Here is a 23131-nt window from a genome sequence, read left to right on the forward strand (position 1 = left end):
ATTCTTCTGAGGGGAATTCTTCCGCTTGGTCATTTTGGATAGTCCCTGGAGTGGTGCGGACCTGCAGGGCACTTCCCCTGTGCTGTGGTGTATAACTGGAGTTGGTGGGCGGGGCCGCAGTCAGTCCTGATGTCTGCCCCCAGCCCACCGCTGGGGCCACAGTCAGACTGGTGTGTGCCTTCTCTTCCCCTCTCCTAGGGGCTGGATTCACTGTGGGGTGGCGTGGCCCATCTGGGCTACTTGCACACTGCCAGGCTTGTGATGCTGGGGATCTGGCGTATTAGCTGGGGTGGGAAGGCAAGGTGCACGGCGGCAGGGGGGGCAGGCTTAGCTCGCTTCTCCTTAGGTGATCCACTTCAGGAGGGGCCCTGTGGCAGCCAGAGGGAGTCAGATCCACTGCCGGAGGTTTGGCTCCGCAGAAGCACAGAGTTGGGTGTTTGCGCGGAGGGAGCAATTTCCCTGGCTGGAACCGGTTCCCTTTGGGATTTTGGCTGGGGGATGGGCGGGGGAGATGGCGCTGGCGAGCGCCTTTGTTCCCTGCCAAACTGAGCTCTGTCGTCCGGGGGCTCCGCAGCTCACCCTCCCTTTGTCCTCCAGCCTTCCCGCTTTCCGAGCAGAGCTGTTAACTTATGACCTCCCAGATGCTAAGTCGCGCTTGCTGTCTGAACACAGTCCGTCAGGCCCCTCCGCTTTTGCAAGCCGGGCTCGGGGGCTCTGCTTGGCTGGCGAGCCGCCCCTCCGCTCCGGCTCCCTCCCGCCAGTCCGTGGAGCGCGCACCGCCTCGCCGCCCTTCCTACCCTCTTCCGTGGGCCTCTCGTCTGCACTTCGGTCTGGTGACTCCGTTCTGCTAATCCTCTGGCGGTTTTCTGGGTTATTTAGGCATGTGTAGGTGGAATCTAAGTGATCAGCAGGACGCGCGGTGAGCCTAGCGTCCTCCTAAGCCGCCATCTTCCCCTCCCTATGTTTAACTTTTTAAAAAACTGTCAAACTGTTTCCCAAAGCAGCTGCACCATTTTATATTCCCACCAGAAAGGGTTCTAATTTCTTTACATCCTTGCCAGTACTTATTGTTTCCTGTCTTCTCAATTATAGCCATGATAGTGAGTGTGAAGTGATATCTCATTGTGGTTTTGATTTGCATTTCCATAATGGCAGATGATATTGAACATATTTTCATGTGCTTATCAGCCATTTTCATATCTTCTAATGAAAAATGTTTATATAAATCCTCTGCCCTTTTTTTTTACAGTGGATTATTTGTCTTTATTGTTGAGTTGTTAAGAGTTCGTTATATATTCTATATACTAGACCCTTATCACATACATGATTTACAAATATTTTCTGTGAGTTATCTTTCCACTCTCTTGATGGTGTCCTCTGAAGCACAAACGTGTTTAATTTTAATGAAGTTCAATTTGTCTGTTTTTTTTGTTTGGTTGCTTCCCCTTTGGTCTTTTATATATAAGAAACCAAAGTCAGCAATACTTAGATCTATGGTTTCTTCTAAGAGTGTTATAGATTTAGTTTTCCCATTTAGGTCTTTGATTTATTTTGAGTTAATTTTTGTATAGGATGTGAGGTAGAGATCCAACTTCATTGTTTTTCATGTGTATACTCTGAATCAATACTATTTGTTGAAAAAACTACTATTTTCCATTGAATATTTCTCTTGTCAAGAACCAACTGACCATAAGTGATTATTTCAGATTTATTTTTATGAGAGCACCACACAGTCTTTTTTAATTATTATTTTAGAGAGAAAGAGAGAGAAAGAGACAGAGCAGGCATGAGCCAGGGAAAGGGGCAAAAGGAGAGAGAGAATATTAAGCAGGCTCCATGCTCTGCACAGAGCCTGATGCTGGGCTTGATCCCAAAACCCTGGGATCATGACCTGAGCCAAAATCAAGAGTCAGATGTTGAACTGACTGAGCCACTAAGGCAGAGTCTTGATTACTATACCTTTTTCCTAAATTTGGAAATCAGGATGTTGAAAAACTCTAACACTTCTTACCACTTCTATTCAGCATAATTACTAGTGATCCTAGTTTGTGCTATCCAGCATGAAAGAGAAATGAAATACAGCCAATTGCAAAGAATGAAGTAAAGCTGTCTTTATTTGCAGAAGACATGATTGTCTGTGTTGAAAATCCAATAGAATCTACCGAAAAGTGACTACGACCCATAAATGAGTTTAACAAAGTTGCAAGATGTAAGACCACCATATGAAAATCAACTGTATTTCCATATGCTAGCAATTAACTATGCAAAACTAGTATTTTTTGTATGGTAAAATACCATTTATAACAGTATCAAAACTATGAAATATTTAGGAATAGATCTGACAAAAGAAGTGAAACCTTTAAATAAAAACAGAAACCATTACTGAGAGAAGTTAGAAAAGACCTAAATAAATGGAGAGATATACTTTTTTTCATAGATTGAAGGGCTAAGTTTTGTAACAATAATTGTTCCCAAATTGACCTGTAGAAATAATGCATTCCTACGAAGCCTTAGCAAGTGTTTTTAAAAGAAATTTACAAACTGATTCTAAAATTCACATAGAAATGCAAACAACTGTGAAAGAAAAGAGTGAAGTTATAGGGCCAACACTAATTTAAAAACATTATAAAATGACAGTAATCAAAACTGTGGTATTAGCCTAAGATGGACAAATATATCAATGAAATAGGATATAGACAGTCCAGAAATAAACCCATGCATATATGGGCAACTGACTTTTTACAAAGGTGTGAGATGGAGAAAAGTGCAAAGTGGATAGAAGATCATTTTTTTTCAACAAATTGTAGTGGAATGATAAGAGGTCTACACACCAAAACAAACAAAAAACCCAGAATGTCAATCCACAGCTTTCACTGTTACAAAATTTAACTCATAAGATCACAGAACCAAATGTAACACCTAAAACTATACAAGAGGAAGACATAGGAGAAAAGTTTTGTGAACTTGGGTTAGGCAAAGATTTCTTAGATGTCATGATATACACAGGTCATAAAATAAAAAATCAATAAATTGGACTTCATCAAAACTAAAAACATCTGCTTTTCAAAAGACACTGTTATTACAATGAGAAAACAAATCACAGATTGGGAGATAATATTTGCAAAGCGTATATTTACTAAAGGACTTGCATTCAGAATACAAGAAGAATCTCAAAACTCAATAATGAGAAAACTATCAACCCAATTTAAAGTAAACATTTGAGCAGATACTTCATAACAGATATTTGGATAGGAAATAAACATGAAAGATGTTCGACATCATTTTTCATTAGGGAAATGCATATTAAAACCATGAAATACCACCACACATCCATCAGAATATCTAAAGGATGCTAAGGATGTACGACAACTGGAATTCTGATATATTGCTGCTGGCAATGTAAAATAATACAACTTATTTGGAAAACAGTTTGGCAGGTTTTTTTGATATCTACAAAGTATTTTTATTTATGATGTATTTTCAACAGCTCTACTAAGGCATCATTGACATAAAATTGTATATATCTAAAGGTACAAGTTGAGACCTATGTTCATACACTTGTGACACCATCACCAAAATCAATATAATTAACATATACTTCAGTCCCAGAAGATTCCTCAGTCCTCTCTAATCCTTCCCTCTTGCCCCTACATTCTCTCTCCCCTGATGTCCAGGCAACCATTGATTCCTTTCTGTTATTATTGATTTTTTTGTAGTCCCAAGATTATTTTGAAAATGGAATCATATAGTATGTACTATTTCTTGTCAAGTTTTTTCACTCGTATAATTATTTTCAAATTTGCCTGTTTTTTTTTTTTTCACATCAGTTGTCCATCCTCTTATTGCTGAGTTGTTCTATGGTATGGATTCTCCACAGTTTTGGTAATTTCTTAACAAGTTAAATACATACCTAACACACAACCCAGCCAATTCCACTCCTAGGTATTCTGTTAAAAGAAATAAAAGGCTGTGTATACATAAAGACCTCTACTTGAATATAAAAACTGTGGTATATCAATACAGTGGAATACTACTCAGCATTAAAAATGCAATAGCATGACTGAATCTCAGAATGAATATACTGAGATAAGGCAGTGAAAAAACTATATACTATATGATTCCATTTTATAAAAAGCAAACTAATCTACAGTGATTTAAATGTATCTACTTCCTCATAGATCCATTGATTTATGTTAGCATTAGAAATTCCATGCACAATTGAGGGCTGTGAATGTGGCATAAACCAGTTTTATAAACCATATTTCCTGCTGAAATATCAAGGGCCTGGATAACATTAAATGTCTTGTTTCTTTCAGGCACCCACTCAGATAATTTTGGAACATAAATATATCCCCTTTCCCTTGACTCCATTCCCAGCCTTGGAGCTACTTTGTTATTTCTAGTAGTACAGTATTAAGTCTGGAGACATCAGAGTTTCCTTAAACTATCAGAAGCAACCAATTCACATCTGCTGTTCATCTACCACTGTTATGCTTTGCTCCACTCCTGATAGCTCCTGCTGGTTTGGATTCCATCCATCTGCTAAATCATTTACCCCTAACTCTATTCCTGCGCTTCACTCAACATCTGGTTTATCATTCCAGTCCTTTTATTGCTACATTTAAAACATGCAGTTTAGCACTTTTACAACATCTGAATGGAAGACTTGTTCTTAAGGCAGTTGGAGTAATACAGTTCGGTGTACTACTCCTTCAGTATTCCTTTCCTTCACTCAATGCCATCTCTCTCACTGGTACCTTTTCTCTTTCCTCTGTCCTATAACCACCCTCCAGCTCATGACTTGTTTTCTTCCACTTCAGTGATTCTTAAACTTAAGCATGCATCAAAATCACCTGGAGGGCTTGTTAAAACACAGATTGCTGGATTGCACCACAGAGTTTCTGATCCACCAGGTCTGGATTGGTGCTTGAGAATTTTAGTACTAAGAAGTTTCCAGGTGATGCTGATGCTGATGCTGTTGGTCTGGGGATTATACTTTGAGAACCACTGTCCTAGCACAACAATGTTTATATTAACCACCTGTCTATCTCCCGGCTTGTCCTCTAAGCCCTTTTTTGTGAATTGCCTTGATGTGCAAATCTCGCAGGTGTGGCTGAGCATCCTGATTTGCCATAATCACCCAGGGCCAAGTTTTTAAATTAGTCAATGATCTTTAGTTACCCTAAAGGTAGAAATGCAATGTGTTCTCTAGAGGTAAGAACTCCAAATCAAGATGCAGGATTTATTTTCTAGAGCTCTTGAAATATATTTCCAAAGTGTAGTTCACTGTCCAAATTAAGCTAGTTCAGCTTTCAAGAAGTAACAGTGAGAAAGAATAAATTTAGAAAATGAAGCGCAATCTACTCCTGAATAACTAAAATAAATGTGGTCTCTCATGTTCCTATTTATACTCATTCTCTTTCCCTCTCTCGCCCTCTGTGTATGTGATTATTAATATGGGCATGTTTGTATATGTCTATATTAACATGACAAATAAAATATTTATCTGTGTGTATATCTATTTGTGTGCTTTGTGTATACTTTTTAGTATATATGGATATATCTAAGCAATTCCAATTTACTGTAATTTACATGTTATAAACCTCTAGCATTTAGAGTAGGCTTCTAGCACACAAATAAAATTATGGAAGTCAATCTACTTTCTGTAATGTCACCAAAGACCTCATTCTTTATGACATTTCTGCTGGCTATCATATCTTCAAAATTACCCTATGGTCTCTTTGTTAATACACTTTCCTGGATCCATCATACCTGTCTGAATTTTTTTCTTAGCATCCAGCCATCCAGCATAAAAAATGTTTCTTCTTCCAGATTCCCAATCTGCATTTTAGTATCATGGTATCATCACTCTCTCTGTCACACTAAACTGAAATCTCAGAATCTACCAGAAGTAATAAACTCTGCAGGCTATAACCTTGGATGACTTCTTTCCCCATGTCCACACTTAAAGTAAACTTTCAACAAACTTCTTTCTTTGGTTCTCATAATCTTCCCCATTCACTTCCCTCCTCCCTAATCTCACTTACTTCCACATCTTCAACTAATATTGCTATGTAAATGACTCTAAATCTTCATCTATCTCCAAACTTTTTCAGAAACACAAGACCTAACATCTAATGATGTCTTTATCTGCAGATTTTGCAGGCACCGGAAATGTGGCTTTATACATAACTCAGCATCATATTTTTTCCAAATATATTTCTCCTCTTTGATTCCCAATCTGCACTGCAAAATTATCACTCTGCTTGTTACTCACTATTGAAAACTCAAAATCATCTTCTATTTTTCCCATTCCCCCATTGCCTATATTAGGTCATTAAATCCTTTAAATATGATCTGCAAAACCTATTCCTATCTTTACATTCTTTTTTCTACTTTTCTAAATCATGGTTTTATTATTGCATGTCTATCATTGAAATATCTTATTAACCGCCTGCCTTGAGTCCCTTAAACCAGCCCAACACAACCATATATCTCACATCCACCAACCATCAAGTTGAGTTATGGATACCTCCAGGCTATCAAGCATTTATTTTCCTTCCTCCCTTAAGACACCTAGTTATGATCCTGACTGTAACTCACAAGGCCTTGGATCTACAAGCCAAGTCTAACATGGACTTTAGTCCTTTGCACTGTTTATTTATTTGACTCTTGGTTTTTCTTAGCAGATTTGGCCTTGGCTCACCTTTCTAGCTCCTTTTTCTCTGGACTACTTTGGATATCTATACTAGGTCAGGTTCCTATAACTAGCAGTCAGGTTGAGCCAATATACTCATTCTCCAATAAGAGAACGGCTTTTGAACTGGGTGTTATATGTAAGTGATGAATCACTGGGTACTACTCCTGAAGCCCATACTACACTATATGTTAATTAACTTGAATTTAAATAAGTAAATAAAAAAAAAGAGAGAATGGCTGTTGAACATGGTATCCTAATTTAGCTCCTACCTCTAGTTTCTCATCTTATAAACCATTCTACATACCAATGTCCGGGCATTAAACACAGGTCTGATCATGCGTTTTTCTTATTCATATGTCTGTACACAGTTATAGAATACATTCAGAATGACATTCAAAGTCTTCCTGGTTTTGCCCCACCCTCTTTCCCAGCTTTACTCCCACTATATAATCATAAAACCCACCCTCAAGCCCCATTAGATGACCAATCAATTTCCAAACTCAGCCCACAGTTTTCTTTCTCTCAGCTTTTGGTCATGTTGTTCCTTCTCCCTCAAAAGCCCTTTCCTCTAATTTCCAACTTCTGGGGTCCTAATTATATTTAAAGGCACAACTTTTCCATAAAACCTTCCCTATTCTCTTCCTCCTATATATTTTTGTAACATTCTTTTGCAGTCAGATGAGTTCTTGTCAGTTGCCTTGACTATATTCTAACCACAATGAGATGAATACTGTCATCATTCACTTATCCGTAGCACCACACCTGGACATATTTACTACTCCATATTTGTTAATATAATTTAATTAAATTGTATGTATAAGTTCTAATATGCTAACTAACAATAATCTTATTACTTAATAGTCCTACATCTTATTTAATCATCAAAAGTAGTATAAGAAGAAAAAAGTAATCTAATAACAGTTATATATTATTGTAGGGTCATATATAGAGCTTTGCCTGCAGTGGAAAAGTTTTATTCTGTAGATTTGGGATCAACTTCAGTACTATCTATTTTAATTTAGTCACTACTGAACCCAAGGCTTTGAGGCATTTTGATGGTATAAAACAAGTACATGATGAAAAATTAAACGATGAAAATTTTTAGGCAAAGCAGGGTTGGTTCACAGGGTTTAGAGGCAGGTCTGCCCTTATAGAATTATCAGGGTGTCAGGTGAAGCTGCTAGTACTGATGAGATGACAGCTCATGTTAGTTTTGATTTGGAGGCAGCAGAAAGCCAGTGTGGCAGTACTATTTGTAAAGAAGTGAATAAAATAAAATAAGCAGCAAAAATAGATATCCTTACCTCTAGTACCAAGAAATCACCCAGTGACCAAAAGTCATTTCCAAAAATTTTCTTTAAAATTCATGTGCATATCTCAAAGAAGGCCTTCTGAATAAATCTGATGCCAATGTAGATGCACATTTTAGCTTCTAATATGTTGGGATGGAAAACTTAAAAATAAGCAGGATAAGAATTATATAATATATTCTCCACTACTCCACTCCATTAAATATATATAATTTAATGCAATTGGTTTCTGGGTTGTCCTATTTAATTAGTTTATATAAACTTCCAAGAGTTGTTCTGGTACAAAATGCATACTTGATTAAATATGGTGTTTGTGGTCATTTCTGTGTCATCAGGTCCTGGGACAGAAAGAAATTCTTCTATTATATCATTGCATAGGAAAATCAAACCCCGAATTTCCTGCTTTTGCCAGGAGAGGAAGGACAAGACTGGTGTTCAGATGTGAATATTGACTCTTTGGAATTGCAAGTAGGTATATGCTTGTCATTGTGTGTATAGCAGGGCAGGTGGCTTAAATAACTGATTTGTATATGTGTCTGGGAAACAAATAGGTAATAATGAACAAATAAAAACTGATGTGGAATGGATGAACCTTGAAAATATTACTCTCAGTGGAAGCATCTAGTTACAAAACACCATACATTGTAAGATTTTATTTATGTGAATATCTAAAATAGGGAAGTCTACATAGACATAAAATAGATTAGTGGTTGCCTTGGACTGGGGGGTGGTGTGGTTTGGGAGGACTGAAGAGAAGTTATGGCTAAAGACAAGATTCTTTTTGGTATGATGAAAGTATTTTAAAATTGATTGCAGTGATGGTTATACAACTCCATGAATATACTAAAAACAGCTGAATTGTATACTTCAGAAGGGTGAAATGTATGATACATGAATTATATCTCAATGAAGCTGTTAGAAGTTACGTGGGAGAATATATAAAACAAAAATAAACCTATTTCTAAGACTTGACTAACTTGATGCCTAGATATAAAAACATGTCTTTATTATTGATGGATGTCAAACATGTGTTCTTTAATTTTCAAAATTAATTATATTTTGAAAAGGTCAGAAAATGAACCATGAAGTAGAAGAGACAATAGATTTTAGCTGCATGGTTTTAGTTTCATTTTAAACTATATTTATCATCAAAGGACTGTTTATACATACTCATTTGTTTCCAAAAAAACCCTCAGCTTCTTAAATAGCATCCCTAGTAACACCAATGTGTGATTCTCTGATCCACATAATTTAGCAAGCAAATTAAAAGTTTTTACCTCACTGTTTATTACTACACCTATATCTTAGTAACTTATAGACTGGACAATTACCATTCATGATCTATTAAACCACTCTTGAAAATCGCATTGGGGCTTTGGGACTCTGGTTAACAAGGAAGTCTCTTCTTTGTTAGAAGCATATTTTCTATATAAAATTCAAAGTGTTTTTCAGTATAGTGTATAAAACCATAGGTGGCATGAATCTGGGTATTCTAAGTCTCTGTTAGTTTCAACACTTTCCCCCAAAAGGAGAATTTGGCACAATAGTCCTTCAGACTAATTTTTGTGGGGCTATGTTTTAGCTGCCTGTTTTCTTGCCCCAATCCCTGTAATCATCACAACTGAACACATTAACCTTTATTTCAGGTAAGTGACCATTATTGGTCATTATTTTTTCCAGGCCTTTTCTTGTCTATTTTCCTCCACTGGGACCAATCTTGTTCTTAGTCAGAAAGGATTTAAGGAGGAGTATTTCAATAGTTTGGTGGCTTAGCATCAAGTAGACTTATGGCTTCTGGTCCTACTGTGATCTCACAAACCAGTTAAAGAAACTGGGTGTCTTGGTTGCCATCTTTTTTCACCTGTGTCTGCCTGTTTTTGTGGATTTGATCTGTTATGCCTTTTCCTTTAGGCCTGATATCCTGTCTTGTGTAGCAGACCTCTTAAGAGATTACTAATTTGTTTCTTAACCCCAATCCTCATCAGTGGATTCCTGCTATGTACTGATTATCTGCCTATGGCCTGCCACGAGACTGGATTCTATTCTCTGCCTGCCTGCCAGAACATCCATTGCTGGATTTCCAGAGTCTAGCTGTCTGACTGCTAACTGCCTACTGTTACACAATCCTTCTACATTACCAGCCTCAGAGACTCTTCCTGTTGGTGACTACAGGAAGCTTCTTAGCTTTCCTGTCCTGCCATAATTAGTCTCTAGTTTTTGGGTACCAGGCTCCTTGGTATGGCTCTGCCAATGACAAGTAACTTGAGATACTATATCCTAGTTTACTACTAGGTTTTTATTTCCTTGGGCCAACATTTTAGTAATTCCTGTCTACTCTTTTTTTCCTTTGTTTTCTGCATATAATCTGTGGATAGAAATAGTTTGTTCCTTTATTATTTGTTTATTTAAATTCTAGTTAACATACATTGCAATATTAGTTTCAGGTGTGCAATACAGTGATTAACACTTCCACACAACACACCGTGCTCATTACAACAAGTGCACTCCTTAATCCCCATGGCCTGTTTAACCCATGCCTCCACCCACCTCCCATCTGGTAACGGTTCTTTACAGTTAACAGTCTGTTTCTTGGTTTGACTGTCTCTATTTTTACCCCTTTGCTCGTTTGTTTCTTAGATTCCACATAGGAGTGAAATCATATGGTATTGTGTTTTTCTCTGACTTATTTCATCAAAATAAAAAGCTTCTGAACAGTGAAGGAAACAATCAACAAAACTAAAGGGCAAACCTACAGAATGGGAGATGATATTTGCAAATGACATATCTTATAAAGTGTTAGTATCAAAAATATATAAAGAATTTATAAAACTCAACACCCATTGTGAGTCAAGACCCATGTGTGGCTTGGAGTTTACTTAAAATAAAAAAAAATTTAAAAAGCCTCAACACCCAAAAAATGAATAATCCTGTTAAAAATGGGTATAAGATATGAATAGACATTTTTTCCAAAGAAGATATCCAGATGGTCAACAGATACATGAAAAGATACTCAATATCACTGATCAACAGGGTAATACAAATCAAAAGTACAATGAGATATCACCTCACACCTGTCAGAATGGCTAAAATCAACAATACAGGAAACAATAGGTGTTGGTGAGGATGCAGACAAAGGGGAACCCTCTCATACTGTTGGTGGGAATGCAAACTGGTGCAGCCACTCTGGAAAACAGTATGGAGCTTTGTCAAAGAGCTAAAAATAGAACCACCCTACAATACAGCAATTGTCCTACTAGGTATTTACCCAAAGAATACAAAAATACTAATTCAAAGGGATACATGAACCCCAATGTTTATAGGAGCATTATCTACAATAGCCAAATTATGGAAACAGCCAAATGTCCATCGATTGAAGAATGTATAAAAAAGATATGGCGCGCACACACACACACACACACACACACACACAATGGAGAATTACTCAGCCACAAAACAGAATGAATTCTTGCCATTTGAATTGACATGGATAGAACTAGGGGGTATTATGCTAAGTTCGTTTCTTTAAATGTCTGTTGGATTCATTCCATCCTCTTCGTTACCTCTGGGGCCATTCTAGTTCCAATCTTAACGACTTAATCAGGCAAGACTTTATTTCTGCCTAGAGTTCAGCAGTGGTGCCTCAAGGGTTGCCTCAGAGAATGAGAGAGAAGCCAAGTGATTATGAGCAGGGCTATAGTCTTCACTCCTATGCTGTCTTCAAACAGGTCAACAAGTTTTGTATCTGCTGCATATATTGGGGTTATGTGAAGAGTTTTATTTAGAAAAAAAATCCTGTACTGAAGGAAAAATTGGCTTGAAAATCAGTTTTCAAAGTTATTCTGCATGCCACTGACCGACCAGCTACTTTCCTTCTTTATTTTATGACATTCCTGCTAAATATCTTTATCAGTTACTGCCATTAGGTCTTACATACAAATCTGGGAAAATGCTATGGGGATAACCATGTTTCCTAGTATTATTCAACATCTACATTCTCACCATTCTACTCAAGCCCCACTGGCCCCTCAACATTAGTGGTCAGTATTGTTTCCAGACCATTCTATATGTTGTCTTTTCCTTACTTCCTTTCTTTGCCTTGCCTGTTCAAGTCTTATTTCTGCTTTATACCTTGGCAGCTGAAGTTCTACCTCCTTCTTGAAAACTTCATCTATTCTAGGCCCAACCAATATCACCCCTTTGCCGTGTTATGTTGTATTTAGAGTCAGTACCTGCAAGTTACGCAGCTAGTTTTCTCTTACTGTTTCACAAATTTGTTATTTGTTTTCTCAAGTAGATTTTATAGCTATTAATGGCAGAGATTTTATATTTTAGAGTCTATTTCATTACAAGCACTTGTAGTACCATTAATAGCACATTAGTGACTGGGAAATAGGAGAATTCTATCAAAATAAGGTGGAACTCCAGTTGGTTCACATTTGAATTTTCTTAGCACTTTAAGTTTTGAGGTGATGAGGAACAAGCTTTCTCATAATTAAACAGAAGTCTCAGCAATTATATGAAGACTTTAAGAAAAAAGGAAGAATCTTGCACAAGACTCCACCCCTTTAGTGTGACTGGTTTAGTGGCTTCGACAACCTCTAAGTTTCTCACATTAAAACTATGTTGTGAAGCTGTGACTGATAATGAAGCTATGAAGACATTTAATCACATATTTTAAAAAAATTGGGTACTCTTCAATTAGATTTTTAATTCTGATGAAAATAGCATGTACTAAAAGTGAATGGCCTTGAGGATCCACATCAGGAAGGAGGAAGTGTGAAGGCTACCAAACATTGAGGGTTGTGATGCTGGAGCAAATGCCAGTGGAGATTTAACCTTTTTCGTGTTTTTATTAGAATGGTTATTATTTTTATTAGTGCTCTAATTATAAAGTTGCATTGGATTTAAGTGATATTCCCTAAACCATGTTTCTCCAGGAGGCCTGTTCTTTTTATTGGGCAAATCTACAGAACAGGAGATTCTTCAGGAATACATATATGACATGGTAGCAGAATGTCTGGTACTTTTTTTTTTCGGCACAACATCTATTTTGGTGTTGGCACACAGTATATGCTTAATAAATACTTGTTGACTCTCAGGATAACTTCATATCACAAATGTTTTGGTTATTTCTTATTTTTGTCTAATCCATGTTTCCTTTCATTTCTCTATTAATGACCCATATTTTTTAGAAGAGAATATTCAGCAAAAGGGAGACACGGAAAGCAAGGGGGATACTATGAGGCTCATCAGAAACCTCTGGGGTAACAAATGACTTTGAGATCAATTTGAAGAAAGACAGAACTTAGCAGCCCTTTATTTATCTTTCTTTTCTCCCAGGGCTCTCTTTTTAATGTTAACTGGGTGCTAACCTCATGAGAAGCCAGAGGGAGAGATAAGAGGTCAGTAGGCCTAACATATACTTTTGATATCCCAACTGACATTAGTAGCCTCCTCCATTTTTTTTAATGTTTATTTATTTTTGATAGAGAGAGAGAGAGAGACAGAGCATGAGTGGGGGAGGGGCAGAGAGAGGGAGACACAGAATCCAAAGCAGGCTCCAGGCTTTGAGTTGTCAGTACAGAGCCCGACATCGGGCTCGAACTCACAGACCACGAGATCATGACCTGAGCCGAAGTCGGAGGCTCAACCGACTGAGCCACCCAGGCACCCCAGTAGCCTCCTCCTTTTGTCAACATGATAGAAAAGATGTCTCTCCACCAACCAAGCTATCTGTGTGTCCCAAGAAGGTAAAGATAAAGGAATGTAGGTGCAATGAGATCAGCCCTAAGACTACACTTGGTGAAGTGCCTGGTTCATAGTCAGTAAACAAATCCTTGCAGGACAGCAGTGGTATCTTTCATATGTTAGCTTCCAAGAGAAACACAATGACCCTGATGCCAGAAGGAAGGGTGTTTGTTTAATTACTGTTTATATTAACTGAAGCACAAAAAACAAACATCAAGAATTAAGACATGGCTGAGATAATCACAGTAAAGTCAAATGTAAGCCATATCAGTAATAGACTTTTTCATTTTTTGCAGTAAACATTATGTATCTTTTACACATACCTTTAATTGGATTTCAAATGTTAGCTTCACCTGGCCTGAGGATAGTGAAACCCAACAATATATTCAAAATAATGTCACTCCATTTTCAAGTCTATTTATACACTCCAAATAGAAGCCGTTTGTATTACAACACCTTCTCCCTTTTAAAACCACACCAATGAGATCTACAAGTCCTTTATGATCTGGAAGCTGCTTATCTGTTCTACTTCTCTTTCAACAGAAGCCCCCTCTCCCAAATGCCCCAATTTCTTTTTTGTTTTAATTTTTTTATGTTTGTTTATTTTTGTGCTCTCGCGCACATGCACAAGAGATAGATAGAGAGAGAGAGAGAGAGAGAGAGAGAGAGAGAGAGAGAGAGAAAGTGAGCATGAGCATGGGAGGGCAGAGAAGGAGAGGCAGAATCCAAAGCAGGCTCTAGGCTCTGAGCTGTCAGCACAGAGGCAGACATGGGGCTTGAACCCAGGAGCTATAGATCATGACCTGAGCCAAAGTCGGATGCTTAACCGACTGAGCCACACAAGTGCCCCCGAACACCCTCAATTTCTTAACCATAGGGTCTCTGCACATGCTATTGTCATCTCCTTTGCCTGAAATGTTCTTCACTCTTTCTTTGCCTTGTAATTGCTCAACACATTTTTTATATGCTTCCCAATACCCTGAAAGCTCTATAAGAGCAAGCCATATCTGTCTTGTTCATTATTGTACCCACAATGGCTAGCACAGTACCTAACACTTAGTAGGCTGTCAACAAATACTAACTTTAATTAGACCCGTAAGACTGAGCTCAAACATCAGTCTCTTTGGGAAGGTGTCCCGGATCCCTGACATTCTGGTTATATATCTACCTCATGTACTGCATGGGCTCCCTGTTCATATCTGTTGTACTGAAGTGCAGTTCTTTAACTGTCTGTCTCTCTCTCCCAGTAGACTATGAGGTTCTTCAGGTCAGGAAGTGTCTCAACTTCATCCTTCTAACCCATGGCACTCTATATAGCACGTGGTATACTCTAAGGAGATTAGTAAATACCTATGGAGCAGATTATTGAGCCACATTTGAGCTTGGAAGATTCTCACCCATATCCATCTCTTAAACAGGAATAGGATGAAAGCATCGGATAAACAGGTCATGTCTTTCTGTAGCACGCATTTTTACTCAATTTTTCAGAAGGGGAAACACTTAAGATATTTAAACCACATACGTGTCTGTGTGCATGTGTGTATAGTAAGTCGAATTCAAAATATACATCAAATTTTAAGTAAGATAGAAACTTTGACAAAGCAAATTTACCTTAGGGTTCCTTGTCTGCCCTGTCTAGAAGCATGCATTTCCTCTTCTGTGCTGTCTTTGGGTAGTTTACCACCTGCATGATTAAAAAGAAAGTTAATGACAATGACAAAGCCAGGATCAAAGCTGTTTTTAGATATATAATGTTCTTTTCACTCTACTGTCCCAGTTAATTGCCTCATCACATATATAGCATGGTCAAATTTATCCTAATGCACTCTCAATAAATATGCTCATAAACAGATTCAGCAGAGCTGAAGGGGAGGGCAAAATAAGTCATAGCCTGAAGATATCTGAATAACAGGCATAGGACATGTTAATAGACTTAGTATCCAAATTACATTTCAGGCTTCTCTAGCATATATACTCTTATTCCGTGATGGTGGTTCATTCAAATCCTGCTCTGCCCCTATAACATTCTCAGTGTGAACAATATTTTTAGAGGACCCTGTTTAAAAAAGTTGGAAGAATATAGCCTGGGCCTCCTCCTGACAACTCAAGCACTAAAGACTAATAATGCTCACAGTACTCTGCTGTTGCTGCTGCAGCACAAAAACACCTAGCATTTGTCTCGAGATTTACATTTTATTTAATTTAAATTTTTTTAATGTTTATTTATTTTGAGACAGAGAGAGACAGAGCATGAGCGAAGGAGGATATAGAGAGAGAGAGGGAGACACAGAATCTGAAGCAGGCTCCAGGCTCAGAGCTGTCACCACTGAGCCCAACGCAGGGCTCCATCTCAGGAGCTGTGAGATCATGACCTGAGCGGAAGTCGGAGGCTCAACCGACTGAGCCACCCAGGTGCTCCTGGAGATTTATATTTTAAACAAAGCTTTGATAACACATGATCTTACTCCGTACCACAGCTCTAAACCTAAATGAGTTCAGGAAACAGAAAATAGCACTCAATCCAATTGTTAGCTCTCTATATAGGTGCTTTTGTTGAAGAGCCTTATTTCCCCCCACCCTATACCTCCAAGATTAATGAAGTAGTGGACGTCTGCTGCTTCTACTACCTAGCAGCATGGGAATAAAGGAACGACTGTATTTCTTTGGTCGCAAAGCAATCACGGCAACACAAAGCACCCACTCTTTCTACTTTGACCCATACAGTCTGTCTAGGCAATTAATCAGCACTCCACGTGGTGGTTTTCCTATAGGATGCCAGCTGTCTGGCCAATCCACCCCTCCCACAGAGCTTAGCAGGACCACACCCTGTCAAGGCCTCTGTGGGAAAGGTGCTCTGACCTACACTAGTGGAAGCTGACACTCAGGTAGAACTGCCAGTGTAACTCATACTTGAAACCTTCCGGGCCTCACTTTCCCTATCTCTAAAATGGGCTATATACCTCCTTTCTCTTGACTAGTTCTCTTCCATTTCACGCTAGGCCCCGGGGAAGTGAAATCAGTGCTTAACCGCAGCTTAAAGTCCTCTCCTTTCCTCTGGATCCCATCGCTGCGCTGGGCATGCTCAGTAGCTGGGGCCCGCTCTGCACTGGGAGTAGGAAGCAGCTTTCTGTGCCCCGGCTGCAGACTGCGGGCACTTTGATGAATCACGTGTGTTGAGGCCCTCTTAAAGAGATAGGCACCTACTTTCCCCTCCACCCTAAACACCGCCCTGAGGGCGGCGGCGCCAGCGACCTTGGTAGTTGCAGCTGCTCAGGGGCAGGGCTTGCCCCAGCACCGAGTAGTGGCAAAGGCGTGTTGCGTCGGGGGTGCATGAGAGCCGGGATCCTGAAATCGGCAGCTCCCCAGGCAGACACACTCTCACACAGGAAGCGGTGATACCGAATCAGCCAGGGCAGCGGGACAACCCCCAGGGGCTTCCCCAAGTTGAGGAGAGTTGGGGTTACAGGGCACAGGTGATAGGGCCGGAGAAAGATGGAGCAGCCCGGGGCGGCGGCGTCGGGAGCGGGAGGCGGCAGCGAGGAACCCGGTGGGGGCCGGAGCAACAAGCGAAGCACAGGGAACCGAGCCGCCAACGAAGAGGAAACGAAAAACAAACCCAAATTGGTGAGTGCTCCCGCAGTCCCCGCCAGCCTTGGGGACAGCAAGAGCCCCAGGAACCTCTGGCTGTTACGCACCGGGGGACCCGGGGCCCCCTCCCAAGGCTAACCGCGACCTCGCTGTGCTACTCCAAGAGCCACCAAAGGAGCGGCCACGCCACGCCGAGGCGCGGAGACGGCGTGGGGGCGGAAGAGCACCCCCTTTCCCATTTAAGCCCTTTGTCACTGTTCTCATTCCGGGAGGCAGTGCGGGAAGGAGAAAGGCCCCACCCCAACTTGGGGAGACACCGAGTACTGGGTAGGGTCTGTTATTTGTCTAACTTGTGGGCGCGAATCTTTGCGCGATTCTGTTCCTTCCCACTTCTGTCAGTTGCTGGGTTTTGACTCTTAACGCATAGTGTCCGGGCAGGGGAACCTCTCTTCTTTTTAGTCCAAATACTTGGGAGCCCACCCAGAGACTCGCACACCAATCCCACCCTAAAGAAAAACACACAACGTAGGCTCCTAGTCTTTCTACTTTACCAGAAATCTAAGAGTCGCCTACGTGCTCTTTTTCCTGTTGCCTCTTCCATGTGCTCTCCCCAAGAAACATTTCTTTTTAAGAGCGTGGGAGTTCGAGGCTGGGTGAGGTACCAACTGTTGTGCATATAATAAGCAGAGTCATTACAGTACTTCCACCTAGTTGATTAAGAACGCTCAAAAGCAGTAAGCCCACCGCACAAGTTTCATCGTCCTGAAAGTGTGTGAACCAGTGGTAGAAGTCCATTTCCTGCCACTGACTTAATGTGCAGAGGAATGTAATCTATGGGGGCTGGTATTAGGTTGGGAAATACTGGAGTTTCCTCAACTCAGTTAAAAAGGTTCCTCTTTATATACATATATGTATATATATGAAAATGATTTAATAGGGAAACTTAAAAACTGGTAACATTAACAAAATATATTGGCTAACGTCAATTTTTCCCAACCGTGGCAAGTATTATGCAGACATTTATCAATAAACTTTCTAATTTGGGTGGCATGAGGGGAAATGATTTTCCTGTACAAATTCAGCAAGTATTCCTTCTGTTTGAAGGTTCTTAGTCCAGATTTGAAGTACAAGCACATGTTGCACATCTGGTTTTCAGTTTTAACTTGTTTTTAATAGGGGAGGAGACAGTGACATTACTAAACCCTTTTCTTATGGCATCAGATCATTTGGTATGTATGTACCTGTTGCACTTCTCTCTTGCCTCCTATTTTCCTTTCAATTCTGTATTGTTCATATTGGAAAACAATGGTCAGGGTGTTATTTCGGGAAATATGCAGCTTTCCATTATATGGGAAGGGACCTGATGGGGTAGAATAAAATAACCAGTTTAAAGTTTCATCACTTCTACCCTAACTTGAGGCAAATTGAGAACTTGCTTACTTGATATGTCCTGTTAACCCAGTATTTACAAAAGTAGAAATTGCCCTTTGTGAATTGTCTATGCTGGCTGAAGGTTAATGGGTTTAATAGGTGCCCCCTACCATCATGAAACTTAGAAAAGTTTTGTGAGTGTATCACCAAAGTTTAATACACTTAAAAATTCTGATATGATTTTGATATTTATCAGTTTGTTGTAAAAGAGTGATCATGTTTCCTTTTTTTCCCCCTGGACCCAGTACAAAACTGTGATTTAAACAGTGATTAAAAGTTTAAGCAAAAATAAAAGTGAACTCAGTGTCCACGAGTAGTTTGGTACATCCAACAAGAACTTTCTACTTGTAGGAAATATGCTTTCAAGAAAAGCATGATTATGTTCTTCCCTTCCCTTTGGTCATTTGTCCTGTTTCATCTTTTATGTTTTACTTGCTTTGACAAGGTAACTAGATCGTTATGAGATGGTATCACTTTCAGTTCTTAGCTAACACTGTTCGGTGTTGAACATAGCTTGACATAGTAGAACAAGTATTTGAATGCAGGAGTTTGTTAATATCAATCAGAACTTGCTCTTTTGCTCAAACATAACTTTTGAGCCTTACATGATTTTACAAGCAGATGTATCAGAGTTAATAAAAACAAATTTAGAAGGACATTTCAGCACATTTTACAGCAAGCAAGTTGATCAAACAAGACTTGGAATACTTTTTTTAAAAATAAATGCCTTACTCCTTATTTTGAGCTGTCTTATTGAAGTGCTCAACACTTTCTTCTAAGGCCTTTTAGGATGGAGTTCTTCTGGGCTTCTTAAAATATTGCTAGTAAGCTAAAAGCTTTACCTAGACTAAATTTTACTATTTTGAGTATTGGTGTTATTAATCACTGTAGTAGTTCTTTTTTTTAAATTTTTTTTAATGGTTATATTTATTTTTGAGACAGAGAGAGACAGAGCATGAGCAGGGGAGGGGCAGAGAGAGAGAGGGAGACACAGAATCTGAAGCAGGCTCCAGGCTCTGAGCTGTCAGCACAGAGCCAGACATGGGGCTTGAACTCATCAACGAGAAGATATGACCTGAGCTGAAGTCCGATGCTCAACCAATTGAGCCACCCAGGCACCCTTGTAGTAGTTCTTAATTGTATGTGGGTAAAGTAGTTGTGGTGTGATATTATGAAAGAGAGCTATATGTAATAGAAATTCTTCATGTAGATGATTGTGGTGGATAGGGGTTCTTAAACTCCTGAAATTGTATGAAAAATTTGAGTATATGTAGGTACATTCATTTTTCTGGGCCTCATAGTTTTCATCAGTTTCTCAAAGGTACCTGTCACCTATAGAAGAATAAGCACTATTGGGTTACCTAAGAGAGAGGGTAAAGGAAATGCCAGTTGATTCCAATCCAAGTTACTAGGGAGAGGAGGAGGTCAGTGATGAAGGGAGAAGGGGAATAGTGCTGATCACACAACTGATTGATATTGAAGATAATTCATCTGAGAGTAAAAAGAAGTTAAAAACATGTCTATATAGTATTAGCTACGATGAAAGTTTTCATTATATAGAAAAAGTAACAATAGTTATAGTATATTGGATTCACTGAAGTATAAGGCTTGTGATTCACTTGTTTTCATTGAGTTCCTTATTGTTCCGGAAAACTGGAGAAGGAAGGTATGTTTTCTATAGAGAGGAGCTACTTTAATTTATATCTCATACTTTTGCTGGGTATTACAATTTTTTCAAAGTGACATTTCAGGACTTTAATGACCTTTGTTTAAGATTAAATAAGAATGTGGGGCACCTGGTTCGCTTAGTGGGTTGGGCCTCTGACTTCAGCTCAGGTCATGATCTCACAGTTCTTGAGTTGGAGCCACTGCACCCCCACCCCAGGCTCTGTGCTGACAGCTCAGTGCCTGGAGCCTGCTTCAGATTCTATGTCTCCGTCTCTCTCTCTCTCTGCCCCTCCCCCACTCACTCTCTTTCTCTCAAAAATGAATAAACATAAAAAAATAGAAAAGATTAATAAAAAATGTAACAGAACTTCAGTTTTCTCTATCTTTAAATCCTCACAGTGACCCTTTTATCTTGATTCTTTTTACTGGAGGCAATCTTCTCTTGAATTTCTCACATTTTGAATAATGCATTAGTACTATTAGTACTAGAGCTTTGTATTTTATGTAACTGTTTGGTTAGGCCCAGATTGTAGCATGTCATCAAGCAGCATGAATCTTAGATTAATTAGTAATTTGGTGTCAATCATGGAATGTATTTTGTCAAATCTACTAGAGCTCCAGAAGTATTATGAAGGAGCTGTATCTTGAATCCCACATATGTAAGGCAATGACTTGACCATTAAAAGAGGCTATTGTTAAAGTAGAACTAACATCCCTCACACACATTCCATGGTGTAGAGTGGCTTAACATTATTAGATGTTTTTGCATTTTGACTTTGTGTGAATGTGGTTTTTTTGTTTTTTGTTTTTTTAGAGGGACAGAGGGAAACAGAGTCTTAAGCAGCCTCCACACTCAGTATAGAACCTGACACAGGGCTCGATCCCATGACCCTGAGCTGAAGTTAAGAGTCTGATGTTCAATTTACTGAGCCACCCAGGCGCCCCAGACTTTGTGTTTCTGTATTATTCCTGAAGCCTTTGGTTCTTTCGGCAGTGGAGTCAAATTAGGGACTTGATAGAAGTTAATTTTCTGGCTATTATATAACTTCCTGAATATTTGGTTGTTTTTTAATTAGATAAATCATGGTTTGATTTTAATTGATAAAGTTGAGCACAACAGGTTCATTTATGCAACATTTACTGAGCACCTATTCCATCCTAGGCATTATTCTGATGGTTGGTGATACAGAAATGCTCATAGTCTAGTGAGAGAGACAGGGAAGTTAATGATTAAAGAGCTGTGTGTAAGGAATCCTAGGAATATGCATAGGAGGGTGATATAAAAATGTGGAGAGGTATCTCAATCTAATTGGATGATTGTTATAAGGAAAGACTTCCTAGAGTAGGTGACATTTGCACCAAGGCTTGAAGAATAAGGCATTAATTGAAGAAGGGGAGGGAAAGGCATTTTTAGGTTGAAAACAACATATACAAAGTAGAGAGATATGGTAATATGCCTAATAAAGGAACTGTGGGTAGATGTTAATGGCTGAAACAAAGGGTACATATGGTAGACCTGGTAGAAAAGAGAGAGTCCAGATCATGATGGATATTTGTATGTTGTCTTAGAGTTTCAGCTTCTTTCTGCAAGCCATAGCAAGCCATTTAAGAGATTTAAGCAGGAGACTGGCCTAATAAGAATTGTGTTTTAAAAAGAAACTTAAGGGGTGCCTGGTTGGCTCAGTCAGGTAGGCATCCAACTTTGGCTCACGTCATGATCTCAAGGCTCCTGGGTTCGAGCCCCATGTTGGGCTCTGTGCTGACAGCTCAGAGCCTGGAGTCCGATTTGGATTTGGTCTCTCTCTGCCCCTCCCCTGCTCATCCTCTGTGTGTGTCTCTCTCTCAAAAATAAACAAACATTTAAAAAAAATTAAAGAAACTTAATACAGTGGAGAATTTCTTGGAGAGGGGTGCCAGTATGGAGGCAAGAAGACCAGTTTGGAGGACTGAGTGGCACAAAGAGTTTGATGTTTAGAGACCTGGATTCCAGTTGCAGCTCATTTACTCTTCCATTTACTATTTCATCTATTTACTAGGCATATTTCTCTGCCCCTCAGATTCCTCCTGCCACTCCATTGCCTCACTTTCTTGCCACCCACCCTGAACATTTTCACCAAATTTGGAATAGCCACCTTGTTTCTCCTTTATAAACCTCACCTGCTTGTTACAGTCCAGCTTGGGTCTCAAAATTCCATCATTATTTCATTAAAGTTTCACTGATTATTCAGCTTACCAAAGGTTCTTCTTTATTCTCAACTCATAACTATTGTGAGTCTGAATGTTACATGCTGATCTTGTATCTACAGAGATTTTAAAGTGCTTCTGGGCAGTGGTCCCACTTTATGCCTATTCTTTAAAACTTGTAAGCCAGTGCTTGGTTGCAAAGCTACTCAGTAAATGATTATTAGCTCGGAATTCTTTCCCCATAGGCTAGACATTTTGAAAATGTAAAATTGTTGAAAATAGGCTTTTAAAAAATACTCCATCAAATGAACCTATCTGTACATTCCTCTGTGTCCTTTGTTTTGAAATTCAAGAAACTTCTTGTCTGGGAGAACTCCTTATCCCCTTGGTTGGATTCTTGTGATGACCCAGCCTGAACTTCAATGCCGAATAAAGGTATTAAAACTCATGACCCAAGAAACATTGTTATTAGTATGAGACTTCAGATTATTGGCAAAAGAAT

The 23131-nt window shown here is 39.2% G+C and overlaps 1 protein-coding gene across 8 annotated transcripts in view; it reads left to right on the forward strand.

Moving 5' to 3' along the window:
- The first annotated feature begins 16997 nt into the window (after nt 1-16997).
- The window catches only part of DIAPH2 (diaphanous related formin 2), a 1054294-nt gene continuing 1048160 nt past the window's right edge, over nt 16998-23131 (forward strand). For all 8 annotated transcript variants that reach the window (XM_030305030.1, XM_030305024.1, XM_032592287.1 and 5 more), the window contains exon 1: nt 16998-17382. In XM_030305030.1, coding sequence (XP_030160890.1) covers nt 17251-17382 — 132 coding nt within the window. In that variant the 5' untranslated portion in view covers nt 16998-17250. The remainder of the gene's footprint in view (nt 17383-23131) is intronic.

This window comes from Lynx canadensis, chromosome X (assembly GCF_007474595.2).
Source record: "Lynx canadensis isolate LIC74 chromosome X, mLynCan4.pri.v2, whole genome shotgun sequence".
In the NCBI taxonomy this organism is placed as follows: domain Eukaryota; kingdom Metazoa; phylum Chordata; class Mammalia; order Carnivora; family Felidae; genus Lynx; species Lynx canadensis.